Genomic DNA, 19,444 nt, shown 5'->3' with positions numbered 1-19,444 from the left:
GACTTATCTTCCCAGCCGCAGAACAGTTTTGCATGTCATTATCAGCAGTGCCCGTAGGCTCCTCTCTTTGCCACCCAGAAGCCATCCGTGTTCCTCCCCGCTTCCTGCCCTGTCCCGTTACAGAGTGCTCTCATGCAGTCCCGTTACAAGCAGCTGCTGTTATCTTTATCATTCCCAACCCCTCTGAACTCTACATCCTCGCAAACATTGAACACTTGTTTGTTGTTTTCTTAAGACTTCCTTTTTCCCTTGTTCCCGTCCAAAACATACAAAACAAGGTCCAAGTTCATTCAGATCTTGCCTAAATTCCTGGCCTTTTTTTTTTGCCAAACTAGGATCAGTTTCAAGGGAACACAAGCAAAGATTTCTGGAGCTTGGGAGGAAATAATTTTTCTCAGGATCGGGGGGGGGGGGGTGGAGTTGCATTTTTCTAATTCAAGCCAGGAATTAAGCTGCAAAACATGGTGAAGTTCAGTTCATATCTGAGCATATCAAAGCAAAAGTAACGGACACAAATAGTTGCCAACTGAAACCACAGTCAGAAATAGGTGACCTCCCCTATACCCCCCTCAACCTCCTGTTCTTAAATTCAGAAGTGGCAAATTTCACAAAAATCCGCGCCTCGCTTTCATCCCCTCCTCAGTAACGACTTCGCTGCCTCGGAGTGCAGCGCTCCTCGCCTGACCCGGGACTACGCTGCTCTTACAGCCTGGAGGTCAGAACCAAACCTGGCAGTACAGCTTGCCGTAGCTTTGCTTCTGAGGCATTCCAGTGTCATAAACAGACACAGCTGAAGTAAGCAGCTGCGTGAAGAAAGTCAAAGTTGTTTGTGTAGGTGTGTGCACAGCATGTAAGATGACAGCGTTAAGCACTTGGGAGCAGCTTTGCTTGTTGCAGCAGGAGCAACTTGCTGAATTAACAGCCTTAGCGTAACAGCTGGTATAAATACTGCCCACACACTGCTTCTGCATTGCCACCTGTGCTTTCAAGCTGCACTTACTAGACACATGCAAGTCATGCAAGTAATCTGATTATTTTTACCTTGCTTTCATACTAGGGTGAGAGAGAAAGACAAAAAAAAAAAAAAATCAAAATTAAATTAATTGTAGCAAATGATACTTATTAGCAAGGTTCAAAATATTTCACAGTGAAGCATATATATATCGTTTACAAACAACACATTATGGATGGTGAGATTCTATATACACTATCAAGCTATAATAATTAACAGGGTTACTCTGCAAACAGGTACCTTAAAATGTAATATGTCAGAGAGCTTTTATAATTTGTTGCTATACTTGCTCGTGAGTAAAAGCAAACCATGTAAAAGAATTTGGCAGAACTGACACGACCGGATAATTACAAAGTCACGGGTACCTCAGCACCTATTGTTTGTAGTAGCTCAGCTTTGCCCTAATCCCCTTTTCATTGTTTTTTATTCTAATTTACTATAACGTTCATCTTGCCCCAGTGACTGGTGAGCCATAGCTGTAGGCAAAATGGTTACCACAGGTCCAAGTAGCTGTGGTACACTGATTTTCTAAGCAAGCACAAAGGATTTGCTGGAAGATAATTGCTCTAGACATTTTGTTATGCACTAGTGTGATGTCACAATTACATAATATAGTGTTATACTTCATGAGTAAAATAGGTCTTGGATCTTTTTATTGCTGGGTGATTTGACATTAGAGGTCATTTATTAATCTAATAAATTAACAAATATGTCCTTTCTTTTAGCTGCAGAGCAGCCTGTGGACTAATCACAACAGTTCCTTGTGCACAAGACCACTTCAAGGCTGTCGTTATGCCACGTAGCTAAAGCTGACATAGATTAATGGGCTTGTTTCTGTGTTGCTCATCTGTTCATTGTAGCACAGAATTCTCTTGTTCTTGTCATTGCAAAACTGCTGAATATTCATTTAAACCACAAGTAAGTTTTTTGGTCTATTTAAAACCATGTAATACAGTCACTAAATTCAAGTGTCTGTTATCCCATTTATTTAGTTTATTAAAGCTTAACTTAAAGTTCATCAAGAATAATATGCGATACTTTAAAAATGAATAATGGGAATTTTATTTGAGTAAGAAATTCAGGATCAGGCTTCTGAAGGGAAAAGGTTGTCATATTTCATTCTATTTACATTAAATACGTTAAAAGTGTTGTATCATATACTTTAATTCCTGAATACAGGAGGAATTTAATCTAAGGAGTTCAGGAACTTCTGTCTACAAATAATTTTAAATGGTATCTAAACACAACATTTTTAGACATATTGAAAGTATACTGACCCTGATTATGCAGACATGCATACCCATTTAACACTAATCCTGTGAGGAGCAGTCTGTAGTTCAATTCTTCTACTCATGCACAAGGTAAACTCTTGTGCTTAATTTTGTGGAGGTATGGAGTCATTTCTGCAATTTTGGAGTAACAAACTCTATTCATCAAATAAAAAAATACTTAAAAAGATAAAGTCAGCTACATCATAGTTCTGCACAGCATCAGAAAGCTGTACTGCACCGTTGCCACAATTTTCATTGTATTTGTGTAATGTGAGCTGTGTGAAATACATTGAAATACACAACATATGTAAATAAAGCGTTGGTCTGCTGTGGCAATGTCGGGTACATTGGGAGCTCACCATTCACTTACAAGTGAACTTGAGAAATAGATACAGAGAATAAGATTATACTGCATTACATCCCCTTACCTAAAGTAAAGAAATTGGTTTGAGCCACGTTACCTTAGATTTCTCAGGGTTGGCAATCCCCCAAAATATATTTTCTCATGCCCTTTTAAGTTGAGCCCAAAGTGGCTGCCTGTAGAAGTTGTTGCTATGGTCTCTTCTTCATTGGTGTCTATGTCTACAATTGATATGTTGGCTGGAAGAGATTTGAGAGTAGTTTCAAAATATCAGACACGAACAACGATGTCTTAGTGTAAGAAACCAACAGAGAAATATTTGGAGGGTTAGCAGGTGAGGGGAGGGTTGTATTTTGCAATTAAGACACTGGATTTCCAAACTGTCAATTATGGGCAGAGGAAGAGACCCGCACTTTCCTCTGTTTCCATAACAACCTGAAAAGCTATAGGATTCTGTATGCTTTATTTTTATGTATTTTCTAAACCTGTTTCAATTTGGTATGTTCTTTGTGTCACTGTAATTTGGAGGACAAATTACAGGACAAATTCAAGACAGAAGAGATCACTTTACATCTAATTTGTGATGTCAGTCCAAAGCTTGTCACTTGAGCAGGATTTTTTTTATTGTAAAAGTTTGTTAAGCATTGTCATTATGTGCCTTAGAGATCGGTGATCAGTCACTCTAAACCATTTTCAAACCCAAAGCAGCCAGTTGCTGTCATGTCTAATCTCAGTCTGGAGTCAGTGATGCGCTACATACAACCATCCCATTTAAAAGCTTGTTCCATGTATATTTTTAACGTATGGATTAGTACAGAATATAAAGTTCAATGAGAGAGACAAGACACACTGAAAATGCTGAGCAGCCCCCAAGGAAGAAGGGGATAGTCTACCACAGGGATGCACAGAAAGGGTTCTTTCCTTCTTCTTTCTTTCCTTCCTTTCTTCCTTCCTTCCTTTTTTTTTTTCCTTCAGACAGTTAAATGCAAGAGATTGCTTATAATCTACGCTCCTCTCCCACCCCCCCGCCATCTCCATACCTAAGGAATGAAATTAATCTTTATTTTAATTTAAAAAGTGACCAGCCTGATTTCTGGTTAAAGATGGAATAGAGTGAGTTTGGAGATGAAAGACATGTCAGCCTCTTAGGAGATTTCACAGGGAGGACTGGCTAGAAGAAGTAAGGTATACTCTGTGGAGAGGAAGGAGGAATGGGAAGATGGGAGGAAGAGTGTTCTCTGATAGAAGCTCTCCCCACAGGTGAGCCTCTTGAAGTAGCAGCTGACTAAATAAATGCCTTAAAAGAGAGAAGGAATGTGCAAAACCTGAAACCACACTACCGTTTTCAGGAGTGAAAGATAATTGAATGGGGGATAGACTTTCCTGTTGTACCTTACTGTAAATAGACTAATTTTCCTTTCATTTCTATACCTGGATCTTCTTTATAAACACGATATGTTTGAATGGTATGAATAAATTACAATTATGTGACATTGTATTTTATCTTAATACCTCCTGAGTTAAGCATGAATGAAGACAACTGGCTAGCAACAAGGCATTCCTCCTCTAACGGTGCAGCAAATCTACCAGTGAGAGCTCTGAGTTATTTTGGCCAGTGTCCCGGCTCCCCAGTCTACTTCAGCCAAATGACAAGAGAGTGGGTCTGTGTTTGAGACGCGAAGGTCAGGTAGAGAGCTGGCATTGCAAGGGGCAGAGGAGGAAGAGCGTGTTCATGGGCCCGTGGTGACCCTGAAGATTCAGAATGCAGAAAGACCTCAGGATACAAAGGCACAGAGAATGTCACAGATGCCATAAAGAAAATTAATTTGGCTCAGGTAGGATTCTACCAGTCCTATAACCAGATTAAAACCAAACAAAAAAAAAGGGTTTTGCCAGCACCATAGCCAGCATTCTTTGTGATCTTATCAAATGCCACAACTTCACATTTTGCACCCGTAACAGGTTAAAGAATTAGTAGCACTTTTGAAGATGTTCCCAGTTGTTTCCATGCAGATTCAGATCATGGCACTCTGCATATCATTAGGGAATATAAAATAGCTGTTGTTTTTGTCTGCTGAGATACTGTACTATCAGTACTGAAGTCATTGCTTTTTTAAGTGCTTTGGGATATGCCGAGCATGAGAGGACTGGACAGCATAAAAGCTAGTGCTGTCCTAACAAAAATCACACAGGTTTGTTTTATGATTTTGAACAACATCAGGGAACTGATGAAAAAGCTTCTTTTTTCCCCACTCAGAAGCATTTTAGAATGTAATTTATGCAACTGTAAAGCAGAATTATGCCTGAAAATTAAGCTACCTGTTCATAAAAGGCCTGTTTGACAATGCAATCACTCACATGCAACTCAACACACCTGTAATCTAAGCAAAAGAAGTTGCTAAATCACTAGAACTTTATAATTCTAGCAGTTTTGCACAACGTCTTCCCCATGATTAGATGGTTAGCTGTACTGCAGAGGTAACTGGGAAAGTCATGGTGATGACACCACAGGAACTCACCTTGCTTTTGAATTCTTGACAGGGTGAAAGATTTCCATTTGCCATCATTATGATTTTGGTTGCTGATAACAGAAGCTGTACCTGAACCCAGATCGTAGCTGACTTTTATACGCCCACCACTGAGTTCTACACTCATAAAATCCTTCTGTTAATGAAAAGGATTAGATACACAAATTATGATTCTTGTTCATTTTGGTAAGAGGCATATGACATTGACATTAAACACTTTCTTTTCCTGGGTGACAACAGACAACTTTTTTCAAGCTTTTTAAAAAAACCTGCTTAGGCATTTACTGCCCAGGACAGTAATGTACAAAAGTCTGCTGCCAACAAGTTCTTTTCATCCCTTTTCTTCTCCTTTGGATTGCTAACTTAGTTGGCATTTTGCTAACAATTTAGCTGGAGTTTTGATGGGATGTCTGTACTTTTATTTTCTTAGATCAAAGACAGAGATACACATTATAATTACCTGAAACTAATACTCAGCTTTGAGTATATGTCTGTACTACAGTTAGTGCATTTACTACAAACCTCAGCTAGATTTAAACTTGCAAGGTAGAAAACAAGAATAGTAAAGATGGTAAAATGGGCTTGTTTTACCAGGGTTTCCAGAGAGTAACCTGTACTGATGGAGCAACAGAGAGGTATGAACTGTTATTATCATCACTGACACCAATATCTAAGCAGTAACTGGAGATGGCTGACTGGAGCAATGGTATACGCTGCAGTATCTACAAAGAGCTGGCAGAATACAAAGAGCAAACCAAATAGCCAGGGAACTGGATAGCATGAAAGCCATTAAGAAAGTAATGGTGGAACTATGACCCTGGACATGAATGTACCAGAGAAATTTTAAGTTTAATCATCATTTTGCTCATGGCCAGTTCCACCTGTGCTCAGATCTAGAGGGAATGAAAATACTTTACCATGTGCTGAATACTTATGCAAAACTGTGATAATAATGTTATGTATATGAACATAAATTTATGTTAAGAAGAAAAGAGTAAAATTTAACAAACTCAGTATTCTAGATGCTTATGCATGTCTATCCATGCATCACTAGGAAGAGCATCCTCAAAGTTTTTATAGAGTGGGACAATATCTTAAGAGACAAATTGTATCGAGGACCAGTTGCCTTCCAGCTCCCAGTGTTTTTCAGAAGTTCAAGTAAATAATTTTTTCTAGAAAACTACATAAATTAATAATAATTATACAAAATAATTATATGGAATCATATAAAATAATTACATTAATTATACTTTCAATATTAAATTAAAAATGAATTAGAAAAACTATGTAAGTACTTCATTATCATAATAAAATGTTATCTTTTACTATAGTCAGTCAGAAGGAGCACCTTCCTCCTTGACAATTCCAGCAATTATGATAATTTTTCCCAAAATACAGGAATGTGAAATAAGACTGATTTACACAAACACAGTTTTTGTAAAATAGTGAGTGCTCAGTAATTCTTCAAGACATCAGTGAGAACTGTTGTACATAATTTCTGGCCCATAGGAAAAGGCTAAGGAAAGGATTCTGTTCCCAGTCAGGCGTGCAAATCAACCTGGATCAGAGATGCTGAAGCTGAGTTATTCCCGATTCATGTGAGGATCTGGCCAGATGTCTTCATAAATAACTTTTCCCTGCTATTCACACACATTTGATAGTGTGTGTGAATAAAAACCTTGAACAGCTTTATAACTAATGTTTTTATTCTCTATTTTAGCTGTACAAGGCACCATTTGTAGACCTTGTAAAATCGTCATCACCATCACATGCTGTTTGTTGCACTATTCGGTTCCCCTTTAATGCCACTCACATTAAACACAAACTTCTTCTTTATATCAGTAGGACTTCTATCTGAGAATTGTCTCTTCCCATATTCTCCCTGCCCTCACACTACGATATTTTTAACTATGAATGTACAACCACAACTGGCAATGTTTGCACAAGTAAACATTTGGGATAAATGAAAATTAATTAGTAATTTCATAAAAGCTAGAATTCCCCTCAGTCTAACATAATGCTCCCCAGTCAGTAAACACTAGGTAGTCAACTTCCACACTACAACATTGTCTTCACTTGGACAGCAGTGAAGCATCATACCAGGCAACATCATACCAGAACAGTGCTGCATTAAATTACTATTTGTTTTCATAGTATGATGAATTCAGCCACTGTAAAGATGGCATGAAATTTGTAAGGAGTGTGGAGGTTATCTGGTTTTCTCACCAAGTCGTCAGTAGCAAGATACATCAGCAAGGCATTCGATGAGAAGGTCCTGAATTTGAACATGACTGTGGAAATATTGGGGTTCCAGCGGATCGGGCGGCTCACCATGGCGTAGCTGTCACCATCGAACTGGACCGTCCCTTCACCGTCTGCCACCTGTGGGCTGAAAAGGGGCAATTCCAACCAGTTTCCTTTGCCGTGTGAGGTTAAAAGAAAAGTGGGGGGCTTGGGGAGTGAAGGGACGCTCTTGGGAGTCTTCCTGAACTTGGTTTGATTTCATATCAAAACCCCATTCTGACAAGTGAAGCTGTAAGGTCAGCTCACCGGCTGTCCAAAACAAAAGCACATCCGGGAGGAAGATGGAAGAGGAGTATGTTGCATATATCTCATGGTCTGTAATGACTCATTTTGCCATCCTCAATGTAAAATAGCATTATGTACTCTTTCATCTTGTAATAAATCTTGGTTTTTTATTGTTAGTGATTTTACAACTTCTGGAGGGTCCTAGACTGAAAACCTTGGAAATACCATGTGCTGGTTTTGGCTGGCACAGAGTTAATTTTCTTCAAGTAGCTAGTGTGGGGCTAAGTTTTGGATTTGTGCTGGAAACAGTGTTGATAACACAGGGATGTTTTAGTTCCTGCTGAGCAGTGCTTACACAGAGCCAAGGCCTTTTCTGCTCCTCACCCCACCCCACCAGCGAGTAGGCTGGGGGGGCACAAGAAGCTGGGAGGGGACACAGCCGGGACAGCTGACCCCAACTGGCCAAAGGGCTATCCCACACCATATGGCGTCATGCTCAGTATATAAAGCTGGGGAAGAAGAAGGAAGGGGGGGACGTTCAGAGTGATGGCATTTGTCTTCCCAAGTCACCATTACGCATAATGGAGCCCTGCTTTCCTGGAGATGGCTGAACACCTGCCTGCCCATGGGAAGGAGTGAATTAATTCCTTGTTTTGCTCTGTGTGGCTTTTGCTTTCCCTATTAAACTGTCTTTGTCTCAACCCACGAGTTTTCTTACTTTTACTCTTCCAATTCTCTCCCCCAACCCACCGGAGGGGGAGTGAGCAAGCGGCTGCGTGGGGCTTAGTTGCCAGCTGAGGTTAAACCACAACACCGTGATTCTCTGTTTATCCACAAATTACAAACACTGCAAGAGCAGAAAAATCAGTCCCTCCACAGTTTTTGGCATTCCTGTCATTACAGGACAGAAAAGATCAGTCCTTGAGTTTGATTGATATGATTTTTATGATAGACTCTTGTTCATTTCTGTCACACAGATCAGGTAGCTGCATGACAGCAATCTTTTGGTTTAGTCACACACATAACTGAACTTGAACAAGGGACCTACATGTGAAATATTGGCCAGGAACATGTTTCCTATTTATCTTGGCACACATACAAGGATCTTGAATGTAGTCCTCTCACGTTCCACAGCTACATTTAACAGTTAAGTTTTTGCAATTAGATTTTGCAGGAGAACAGGACTCTTTCTGGTACTGGAACAATGGGTTAAGGTAAAAGGGAGCTTTTAATACAGTTTTCTACAAATGTCAAATCTAGTATTCTTTTTCTTTAATCTCCCTCTCACCCACCCCCACTCCAAGCAAGCAGATCTACACTATCACTAATGAATGAGAAAATTAAATTTAGAGAGAGATGCACATAAAGGTTTAGGCATTACCATTTGGACTTGCTTGGAACTGAAATGCATATATCCATCATCATGCTCCTTAAATTTCCACCTAAGTGTCAAGGGCCTACATTTATAGTCAAGGAATCCTTCGGTATTTCCAAAAATATTTCTGTTCACAACTGGAATTTCCATAATTTTCAAAGGGCTAAGCCTTAGCAGGTTGTCAAACTAGCAGCCTAGTTTGAAAACTAGCCTGCTCTTAACTTCCCTGACTGGGTCTACAATTATTTTACCTAACGCAGCATGAGCTCTATACCATATACTGACACTGCCAAATTCCCTAAAAAAACAGGAGCATCTAAGAGGACAGTGCTGCTTTCATGCAGTGGGTCACTGTGAAAGTCATAAACCATAAACAAGGTTGTGAGAGACCTGGAGTCTGTCTTCTTTACATGATAATTCCCAGGACTGTGCTGTAGTATCACGTGGTGCCTCTGTACAAGGGTCCTCAGCTTTTGGAAGCTGAGACATGGCACAGGAAAGTGTTTGAGATTAGTTCGGTGGGAAAGATGAATGAAGATGGGTCACAGCTCTCTAAGGACAAGGACACATCTGGAAAGGAAGTAACTGATGTTGTTTTAAAATTCCTGGAGAGAGTTCTGAGCCTACATATGTGAATCCTTGTCCTGCCTGGATGGGCCATTTACCCTATCTGGAACCACACGTCACTGACAGGGACAGGATTTCCCATTCTCTTTTGAGAATGGAAACACCTTTCTCTTGTGGTGGTCTCTGCTCACAACACTGGTGGCTGTGAAAGCCACCTTGAGGCACCTGACGCCACTCCATGCTGCATGAGAGCTGCAGGCACCCACACCACAGCTGTCGGTGAGCCAGACTCAGTCCCACTGTGGATCTCACCCTCTCTTAGGTTTTGACTAATCCTGGTTACTGGTTAGCAGGAGTCTTTCCATCACAGCACTATTACACCATCTTAATTCTGTTAAGACACCAGCCACATTTACGACTGAGTGGGTGCTTCCCCTTTTTGTGTAATTGCAGCCTAACATCGTATTCCCTACAACAATCACCGTTGCATACAGACCACAGCTGTCTACTGGAACTTATGGCTGCTGTGGAAATTCCTGCTGCTTACCACAGAATGCAGTGTCACCGCAGACAGGTTCCCAAAGGAGCATGAGAAACAGTCAGTGCTCTACCTACCTGACAGCACATCCTTTGCAGTCACCTTCGATATCTCTGAAATTCCACAGTCCTATGGGCTTGCTGTCTAGAAAGGTTTCACCCATGCAGCCAGTGAAGGTGGTGACTCTTACAGCATCTGACTTCTGCAACAAAAACCACAAACCTCATTAGAATTCAATTTGAAGTGATCTACTGTGTCTGAAAGCATAACTGGTATGAAAATCACAAATACCAGGAGATGCTCCTTCTTATTTTAAATGTCAAGGGTAGTATTTAATCTAAGAAGCCCCCCTATAGAACAACTGATCAGTGAAAATGTGAACTAGACTTTGTATCAGTCAGGATGAAAAATCCCATTTATATTTGAGACTCTGGGGAAGGCCTAGGAAGAACGATTCCTGGAGAACCAGGAGCTGCCTTGGCTTCCATGTCATCATCAGCTTTCCTGGCTATTCAGAGATCTGCCTGCTCCCACTTGTTCAAGGTCTATCTGGATTTTTATTTAAGACTTCATAGAAAGGACTATGAGGAATCTTGCCCACAATACAATAAGCAAAATGTTTCTACTGTACTTAATGCTCAAAAGCCTGGAAATCGAGCAGATCGTCCAAGCTAGAAGACCAACTGTGAACTCAACTGGCTAGACCTGTAAAATTCATGCTGAATTTTGGATGCAGAAAAAAGTGCAGATGGCAAAGCAATTAAAACTCATATCCCATCAAAACTCATTAAGCTAGGGTCACACACATGGGGTAATGCTCATTAGATCATAAACGTGGTACCATGATCAAGGTAGTAATATTTGACAGTACACAGAGTACTCAGCTCAAAATTATCCTTCTAAAAATACCTAGTTTCATTTAAATTTCACTTCATCAATATGAGTTGATTGAAAATCTATATACTTAGCTATTTGAGATAGACAAGCACCTGCTGTTTTCCATACAGCAATTACGAATATTAAGATCTTGCAAGAGAATATGGAGAAGTGCAACTTGAAAATATTCAAGGAAAAGTATGACTCAAAAGACTTAATGTGCTGGTGATATTTCCCAGGGTAATTGGGAAGGTTTTAATTAGCAACAAGTATGAACTTAATGTCACTTCTGAGAAATTCATGACATCTAAGTATCATAGTCTTCTACTCAAGTCAGATGAAAGATGTTTTTAAAAACTGAAAATGAGCCTTCTTTTTGAATACACTGCAAAGATGCATGCAAAAAGGGATGCGGACAAAATCCCAGGACAAATCTAAAGCACTCCAAAACCCAGTAATATGAAAAAGCAGATTCCTGAGACAAAGATTTAAAAAATATCAGTGACCTTAGTATTTACTAAGAGTCCAAAGAGCTTCATGGTTTTAGAAGACAGTCTCAGTTAAGGACTTCATTTTGTGAGCCTGACAACTGTACCACATGATGACAAAAATTCCCCAAAAAGTAAAGTTATCATTTATCTTTTAATTCACAGACTGTGTCTGAACAGAGCAAGTCTGATAGTGTTTAAAAACCTGTATTGCAAATATATCAGGCATACCAAACTTACAATACACTGTCTTCCTACCTCTGCCCTTGTCTTTATTTACCTGGAGGAAAAAAAAAAAATCAGGTTGGTTCTCCTGTCTAAGATGGAAAAAAGGAGAATTCTCCAGAAAGTATCTGGAGAATTGTTACTGAGGTTGAAAATGGCTGTTCTAGAATCAGACTGCAGCATCCATAATTCCTGTTCCGGTTCAGCATCGCACCTTATACTCAATCCTACAACTGTCTTATGTGTTCAGTTGTGTTCACTACCCACCTCTGCCTCACTGTATCTAAATAAAGGAAAAAAGAACATTCAGGAGAGGGTTCAGATTTAAATGTTACTGTGTTCCAGGTCCTTTTGTTTACCCTGAAACATCGAGAGCCCTTGAACCCTTTTCCTTTCAGAGATTCTGCTAAATCTCTAACTTTTTCCTAAATACACACTTCATGAAACTTAATTGTTAAGTAATTCTTCTTGACTAAATATTATTCAAATACTGTTAGTATTAAAATATTAAATAAATAGCCCAAATAAATACTACTAGTAATAAACGTGAAGTAGATGCAGTAGATATAATATTAAATATTTTAAAATTCAAACTAATTGTTCCTCTGACAGTTCAATTTAAGCGACATGACCTTTGTTAGGAGTGGTGACATCTTTTATTGGAGCAGTAGGTACCAGCTTTGGGGCCTGGTTGCTCAAATAGTGTTACAGCCTGATGGTAGAAAGTGAGGCAAAGGTGCGAAGAGAGATCATATGTACTAAGAGCTCTTTATTTAACAATAAAATGTTTATAACACTTAAACCTAGAGATTACATCAAGTAAAACATACATTTTTATTAGTCTAATGTGGAAATTTAACAGCTTTGCTGTGGAAATTAGGACTAGGCACAGGACTGCTAGGTACAGAACAGCTGTTGCTGAATTTCTGTATCATCTTTGACTCTCTGGATTCTTAATGTAAACAAGCATTTTTTTTGAAGTAGAATTCAGGTGAAAGCTCTGGTCTGTGCGGTTTGATGTTCTAGAGCCGTGCAAATATAAATGGCATTATTATGTTTCAGTACTTGCCCCACTTGCCTTCTGATAACTCAAAAGTGATATCTAAAATAAAATTCAAATAAGGTTTGGGTTTAGGCTGCCATTTGAATTTGAAGTTTCATGACTCCTTCAGGGGATCACCCAAAGACAACAAGCCAAAGCCCACCTGACCACACATTTTCTAGGGTCTCAACTAAGTCAACGAAATTTAAATAGTGTATAAACCAAACTCTCAAGTGCTTTTCTAAATACACAATGATGAAATTATTCTTTTAATCATAATTCTGGCACTTATGGTTGTTACCTGAGCCAGTCTGTCTTCCTGAGCCTGCAGTCAGACTCTGACGGTTAAGAATTTTAGTGAGGCGGGCAGACACAACCCTGTAGACTCTAATGGACTTGTGTGTGTTTGGGCCTTTGGTCATTATAGCTAGACAGCACTGCAAGCCCTGAACAGTCCGGATTCAGCTCAGTGGAGTGTTTATTCCACTGAGTTGTTATGGTGAGTAAAAAACAGGACATATGCCGATGTAATTAAATTTGTTACTGGTGAAAACAACAGTAGAAACTAAAACTTACCTGACATAGCAAAAATCCAAGAATGAAAGCAAGCTGAGAAGATTTATGAGGTGTAGGAGGTAAAGTACCTCTCACCAGTTTATTTCCATTCCCTTTGAAAAAACAGATCAAAGGGACAGAGTACAGAATGCCAGTGAGGCCATGCTGGTTTTGTAAGGGTCACTAAACTCTGCAGTATCACTTTTAGCAACTGATGATTCATTAATTTTAGAAATATTTTTCAAGGGTTCTTGTTTATGACTAACAGAAGAAAGTAAACACCTTTAGTTGCCTTTAGATAGAAAGCTGGAAGGTAGAGAGCAAACCAGAACCTCTGTTTAAGGCTGTAAGGAGAACACAGAAAAAGATGCAAAGTCTGCTTTATCTAATATGTAATTCTCCAAGAAATCTTAAATTGACCGCCTTGTCCATTTCCCATATGAAATCGAATGACATAAAAAACTGTGCATGGCAGGTATTTACACCCTTAAAGTTCAACAAGAAACATCAAGATTCATTGCATCTGCATCTTTGAAACTTGTAAATGTTCATGATTTTTTTTTGTGGATCCATTTCAGATAAAGCAGATCTGAGTTCTACTAATATGGATTGAGTTGCAATTTCCTAGCCCAAAATCTCATGAAATTTTTTCCTGTTCCTGTGAATGCTTGTCAGTCAGATATATCTCAGTTAAGTTGGCCAGCAGTTGCCCAGGTCTGCTCAGTCTTGCTTTTTTGTGTGTGCCGAAGCCCTGAGTTATGAATCTGATTGAGTTCTAAAATGAAGTTACCTGACTGTGCTCCAAAACACATTTTGAAGCTAAAGCTGGACTTCAAGACACTGATTTCAAGCAATCTACATTGTCTATTCCTCTTGTATCCTCTGATTTTGTCTTTGTCTGCCTGGAAATGTGCACCCACACTATTATTTGTAAGAAAGGAATATGTCTATCCACATATTCCCAAACCAGAACCATCTAGAAAATTCAACTTTCTAAAAACTAGAAAGTTGGACCATAAAATATTGTGCTATTTCAACACTTGAGGACATACAAACTTTAGTATAAAAAAAAGTTCTTTGAGTTCACTGTTTGGGAAGGTCTAAATGCTAACTTTTTTTTTAATGTTAAATGATGATTATTTTGTAACTTTAACATTAAAAAACCCCAAAATATTGATCAGGAATGAAACAGTTCATTTAAATTGTTTTGTAATGAATTCCACTGGAAAATATATCCTAATTACTACTTATGGGAGAACATTTTTTGCTGAAAGATTTCCATCCATTCTACTTGGCATAAATCTTCTATTAATTCCCATTAAGTTAAGCAATGTAGAAGCAGTCACCAGAAAAATGAACAGGCAAAAAGAAGAGAAAATAGATCAGGGACCTGATGCAGGTAGCAGTTAAAAAGAGGGGTAGTACAGGCAGAAAACAGGAACAAAAAATCAAGAAAATAAAGCAGAAACATCAAAAGTAGACTGTAAAGGAGGAAGTGATACTGTGGGTACATGACAGAAAAAAACCCCCGAATGCAAAGGAATATATATTGTTACATACATTGTTAGGAGACCAGGAACGTATGGAAACAGAAATGAGTTCCTGTCACTGGTACTGAAAGCCTGTTGGGGCAGCAGTATGTCCAAGGTAAAGCATCCAGCTACCTGGCGGGAATTAGTTGTTTGGGCTAAATGCTGCATCAATACAGCCAGCCACCAGGCTTCTGATTAGGAGAAGTTAACAGCATGGGCAGAGAAACTTCAGGTCTGTGCACCTACATGTCTAGGCAAATCCTAATAGGCTTTCAAGAGTGCAGGTGTACTATTTGCTACTAAAGCACCTACTACAATGATGCCAACATATTAAAGTTTACTATTTCTACTGTAAGTAATGAAAATTGTCCACATAAATAGCCAGTTAATACACTAGCACCGAACAAGACGTTACCTTTATTTTTTCAGTTAAACCACCAACAAACAGCATGGCATTAGCATCTACATCCAGAATGGTATATCCAGGTGGAGAGACAGCACTGAATGCGGCTGGCACAATGCTAGCTTTAGGACCATCCAGAGCTCGCACTGATATTGTGCCATTTTTCCCAGTCCTAGAGATTTTAACAAAATAATTTAAGCATACAGAGTCAGTAGTTAAACCAAACGTAGGAAAAGTCTATTTTAGATGGCATCTTTTAATAGAGGCATGTATTACTGATCTGATTATGTTCCATTTTGATACAAATGAACAGACTCTTATGCCTGCATAAGTTAAAGACATGATCACAGAACCAGGGTTTTTTTCTCATCTCAATGTCCTTTTTGAACAAAATTCACTATACAGATGAAGAGGAACTTTCATTGACTAAAACAAAGAAGTTGCATTTTTTAAATTATTGTGATGAAATTAGTGTTAAGTAATTGTTTCTTGATGAAACAAATGATGCAGGAAGGTTCCAAATTAAATTTCTGAATTTCATAAGGTTTATTAGATTATATTTGAACTGAAATGAATGATCATGTGATAAAGTACTTCAGTTTGCTCCACTGTGATGCAGAGAGTTTGCATTTTCTGCAGTGGAGCTCTCTGGTTGCTTATCAAACAGGCACAAACCCCATTATGTTTAAGGATGTTACCCCATTGTCCTCTGAACCACATCAAAAACTGATGGTAACAACAATAACAAGAAAAGAATTTACCATTTGTTAATAGTTTCTGCAGCAGATAGATAGTTTTCTTCTCCTTAGGTTATATTAATGTAGTAACTGGCATGGAAAGAGTTTGCTGACTTTTTACAATAGAAGGAACAGAATGTGGAGAGAGATGATTCCTCCTAGCCTTTCAGGTATAGAGAAAGGTATTTCAAAGGAAACTGGAATAATTTTGAATCCTTTGCGATAATTTGCTTAATATTACTTTCCCTTACAGCAGTATGGATAGCTTTCCATGGAAAGCTTACTACTTACCTAATAGAAGTAAACTATTAGGCATTTATAGTCACACCATAAATTAGTGTTTCTTCCCAAACAGATGGACCATAATCAACACACATAATTTCTTATGGGGCCATCATATGATTGTCGAAATAAGCATGGAGTGTGACCCAAATCCTGTCATGTGCTGATGAAGTATCTAGTATGTTCAGTAATGTGGTGGAGGAGTGGCTGGGAGATGAGGTAGGCAGAGGGAGATCACTTACTGTGGGTTTATGGATAACTTTGGAAATTGCTGCTTTATCTCATTTTTAATAGGATGCTGGATTTCCTATGACCATTGTCATGTTAATTTGGAAATTTCTAACACGGATGCCTGATCTTGCAACCCTAACTAGCACTGAAACACTCAGCATGGATACCAATATTACATGGAACTTTTCTAACTTATATGTTTGACACTTAATGCATAAATACACCATTTTAAATAAAACTTACTTTCTTTTTCCATAACAGTTTACAGAGAGTATATACCTATCAAGAGTGACTACCCATTTTTTAGATTACGAGTAGCGTTTCACTGGTTACCTGATTAGACTCTAAAAATTACTCAGTACCTGTTCTCAAGCTAGACAAAACAGATTTTTCTCAGAAAACAGATTTTATGTCTATATTTGTGAAAAAGGTTTCTAGGGAAAGGAAGGAAGCTGATTAAATAAAGGTGATAAAATTCACCAAAAATTTCCACATTGTAGCTTTTCTAGATGAAAAGTTACATACTCATCCTATCAAGATACTGTCAAGTCACAGCCAGAAAATTAAAAAAAAAAAAAAAATCCCTTTGATTTTCTAAAGCCCTGAACTTTGCTGCATGCAAAGATGCAAAATTCATTTTTGTCTAATTAGAAAACAAAAAAGATTGGCTTGGGGTATTGAAGTAACAAGCATACTAAAAGTTAAAAGCCTACCTTTCAGGAAGAACTGTCATTTCTGTTAAATAAAGCTTTACTTGAAGAACTTACATTTAGAGCACAGCAAGGAACACTGCATAACTTAGGCTACTGAATAAGCTAAATGAAGACATTGTTATCCTGTACTTACAGAATTCCTGGATTTAGAAAGTTTACTGGACCAGGGCTCTAGAGGGTGGAAAAATCCTATAAGACTATGCATTTTATGTCTAAAAAACACTCTTCAGAAATTCCTTTGGCTAAGAACCTATTACCCAAAAAAACAGGATGAGTTGAGAGTTCCCTTATGAAATAACATAGAACTGGAAAAAAGCCACTTAAATAAGAAAAAAAAAAAAAAGATTTAGTTGAGACATTTCAGTTTTGATAAATTTCTCCTGAACTGTGAAGCAGGGTTGCAAAGTAATTTTGAGGGTTTCCAATCAATGGGGAATACATTTGTAGATCTATGCCATCTTGCCTGCTTTGTAGTCAGGGATCTCAAGGCTTTTAATGTGAAAAACACTATTTTTTTTGCAATATTTGCAAAAAAATATTGGAGCTCTTCCATTACCCACCTGTACCTTGATCTGGCAGCTCTGAAAACCACATGGATGGGACTCTCAGTTTCCTAGGGAATCTCCTAAGTGACATCTGGGGTATGCGAACATGTAGTTGCTCCAAATAATTTTAAAGAAGTTGGCTAAAGCCATCCACATTATTCTAAAAGATTTTTTTTTTTAATTTCCTTTTAATGACAATATCTTACCTTTTATTCCAAAATCAACTGTATGCTAAGTAGATGGCTTTCTATGCAGCAGAAATTCCAAATTTTTACTTTATATTTTTCAGAAGGTTTATTGATGTGAAGCCCTTTAAAGGATAAAAGTTCTCTGTGTAGTAATTGTTGAAAGACTAACAGTTGCTAAAGACTTTTTTTTAAACTGCTTAAGTTTGATGCTCTCTGAAAGTCATTGGCAGTTTCAATCTATATTGTGCTGAAATCAAGATTCCAGCTTGTGCATCCAAGTGCAATAATGCAGAAGTCACTGAGCAGACTGACACTTTTTAGGGTGTCTAATATGTCACAAATAGCACGGATGTCTTTCATCTTCAAACAGACCGAAATGCTAACAATGGAGTCTCTTCTATAAATAATTCTCTCTTATTTAGGGAGGACAATTGAGCTTGAAGAAAGAACTTGCCTAACTTGACAGCAAAAAGACATTGCTATCCTGTGCATGACAAGTCATCAGGTTAGAAGATATTGTTCTAGTGATAGTCAGTTCTTGCAAAACTGGTGGATTATAGAAAATGTATCAGCACTTTGTGGCTGATCATCTGAAAAATTTATGTAACGCCATGCATGCAGGGTTTGCTCTTTAGGAGATGCATGACGTAAATGAGATGACTCTTGCAAGTCATCAACATTAGATTACAAAACACCATGTAGAAACCTCTGCTCCTTGACCCCTTGAGAGCACAGAAAGTCTTCATTGGAAAGTATGGCTTAGATTTGCCACATTAGTTTAAAACTGAATTCTTGCTGAGCTGGGCTGGACGTGTCTACAGCGAACTCGTGATTCACGCGTCCTTTGTCCTCAAAGGAAGGGTGCTGCTTAAACTCTGTCATTAACAATTAAAGCAATGGTAATGCTTAAATCACACTTGATTAAAATCACAACTAATCAGGTCCTGCTCCTAATTCAGGCCTGCTGAAGTCAAGTGACATTGTTTCACTGATCTAGTGAGTCTCAAAAATATTCTGTCATCCATTTGACTTTTTCACAAAATTGACATTGTTTGCATGTGGCAAACCTGCTTTAAATCATTTTGTCACATACTGTTATGCCTAATTTTCCTTTGTTAATTGATACTTTGATTGATTGCAGTTCTTGATGCCGATCAGATTTGCCTCTGTAAGCAGGTAAGTAACTCTGTAGGTGACATTTGTTAAATTCCTGTACCATCAAAGTATAGGGAATTCCTATAGGAATAAACAAATTTTACTTCAATTCCATTAAAAAAATTAAAATATTTCCACTATAAGCTCTCCATATACAATAAAATGCAAAGTATTAGTATGCTTTAAATGAAAAGGTAATGAAAATTAAAAGTGTCCCTGGAAAACAGATGCAGTAATTATCAATTTAGTCCTAACACACTGGAAATTTTGGCGCAGACATTAACTGAACTG

General features: G+C 38.3%; 1 protein-coding gene across 1 annotated transcript in view; it reads right to left on the bottom strand.

Annotated features, from left to right (window-relative positions):
* Positions 1 to 19,444, bottom strand: part of LAMA2 (laminin subunit alpha 2) — a 386,413-nt gene that overhangs the window by 27,791 nt on the left and 339,178 nt on the right. Inside the window, exons 48-53 of the mRNA XM_072855832.1 lie at positions 15,315 to 15,474; positions 10,259 to 10,383; positions 7,399 to 7,561; positions 5,164 to 5,308; positions 2,745 to 2,883; positions 1,042 to 1,053 (exon numbers count right to left, since the gene is read on the bottom strand). Coding sequence (XP_072711933.1) covers positions 1,042 to 1,053; positions 2,745 to 2,883; positions 5,164 to 5,308; positions 7,399 to 7,561; positions 10,259 to 10,383; positions 15,315 to 15,474 — 744 coding nt within the window. The remainder of the gene's footprint in view (positions 1 to 1,041; positions 1,054 to 2,744; positions 2,884 to 5,163; positions 5,309 to 7,398; positions 7,562 to 10,258; positions 10,384 to 15,314; positions 15,475 to 19,444) is intronic.

This window comes from Ciconia boyciana, chromosome 3, assembly GCF_034638445.1.
Source record: "Ciconia boyciana chromosome 3, ASM3463844v1, whole genome shotgun sequence".
Classification (NCBI taxonomy): Eukaryota; Metazoa; Chordata; class Aves; order Ciconiiformes; family Ciconiidae; genus Ciconia; species Ciconia boyciana.
The sequence above is the reverse complement of the archived record's forward strand: the minus strand, read 5'-3'. Positions and strand labels throughout refer to the sequence as shown.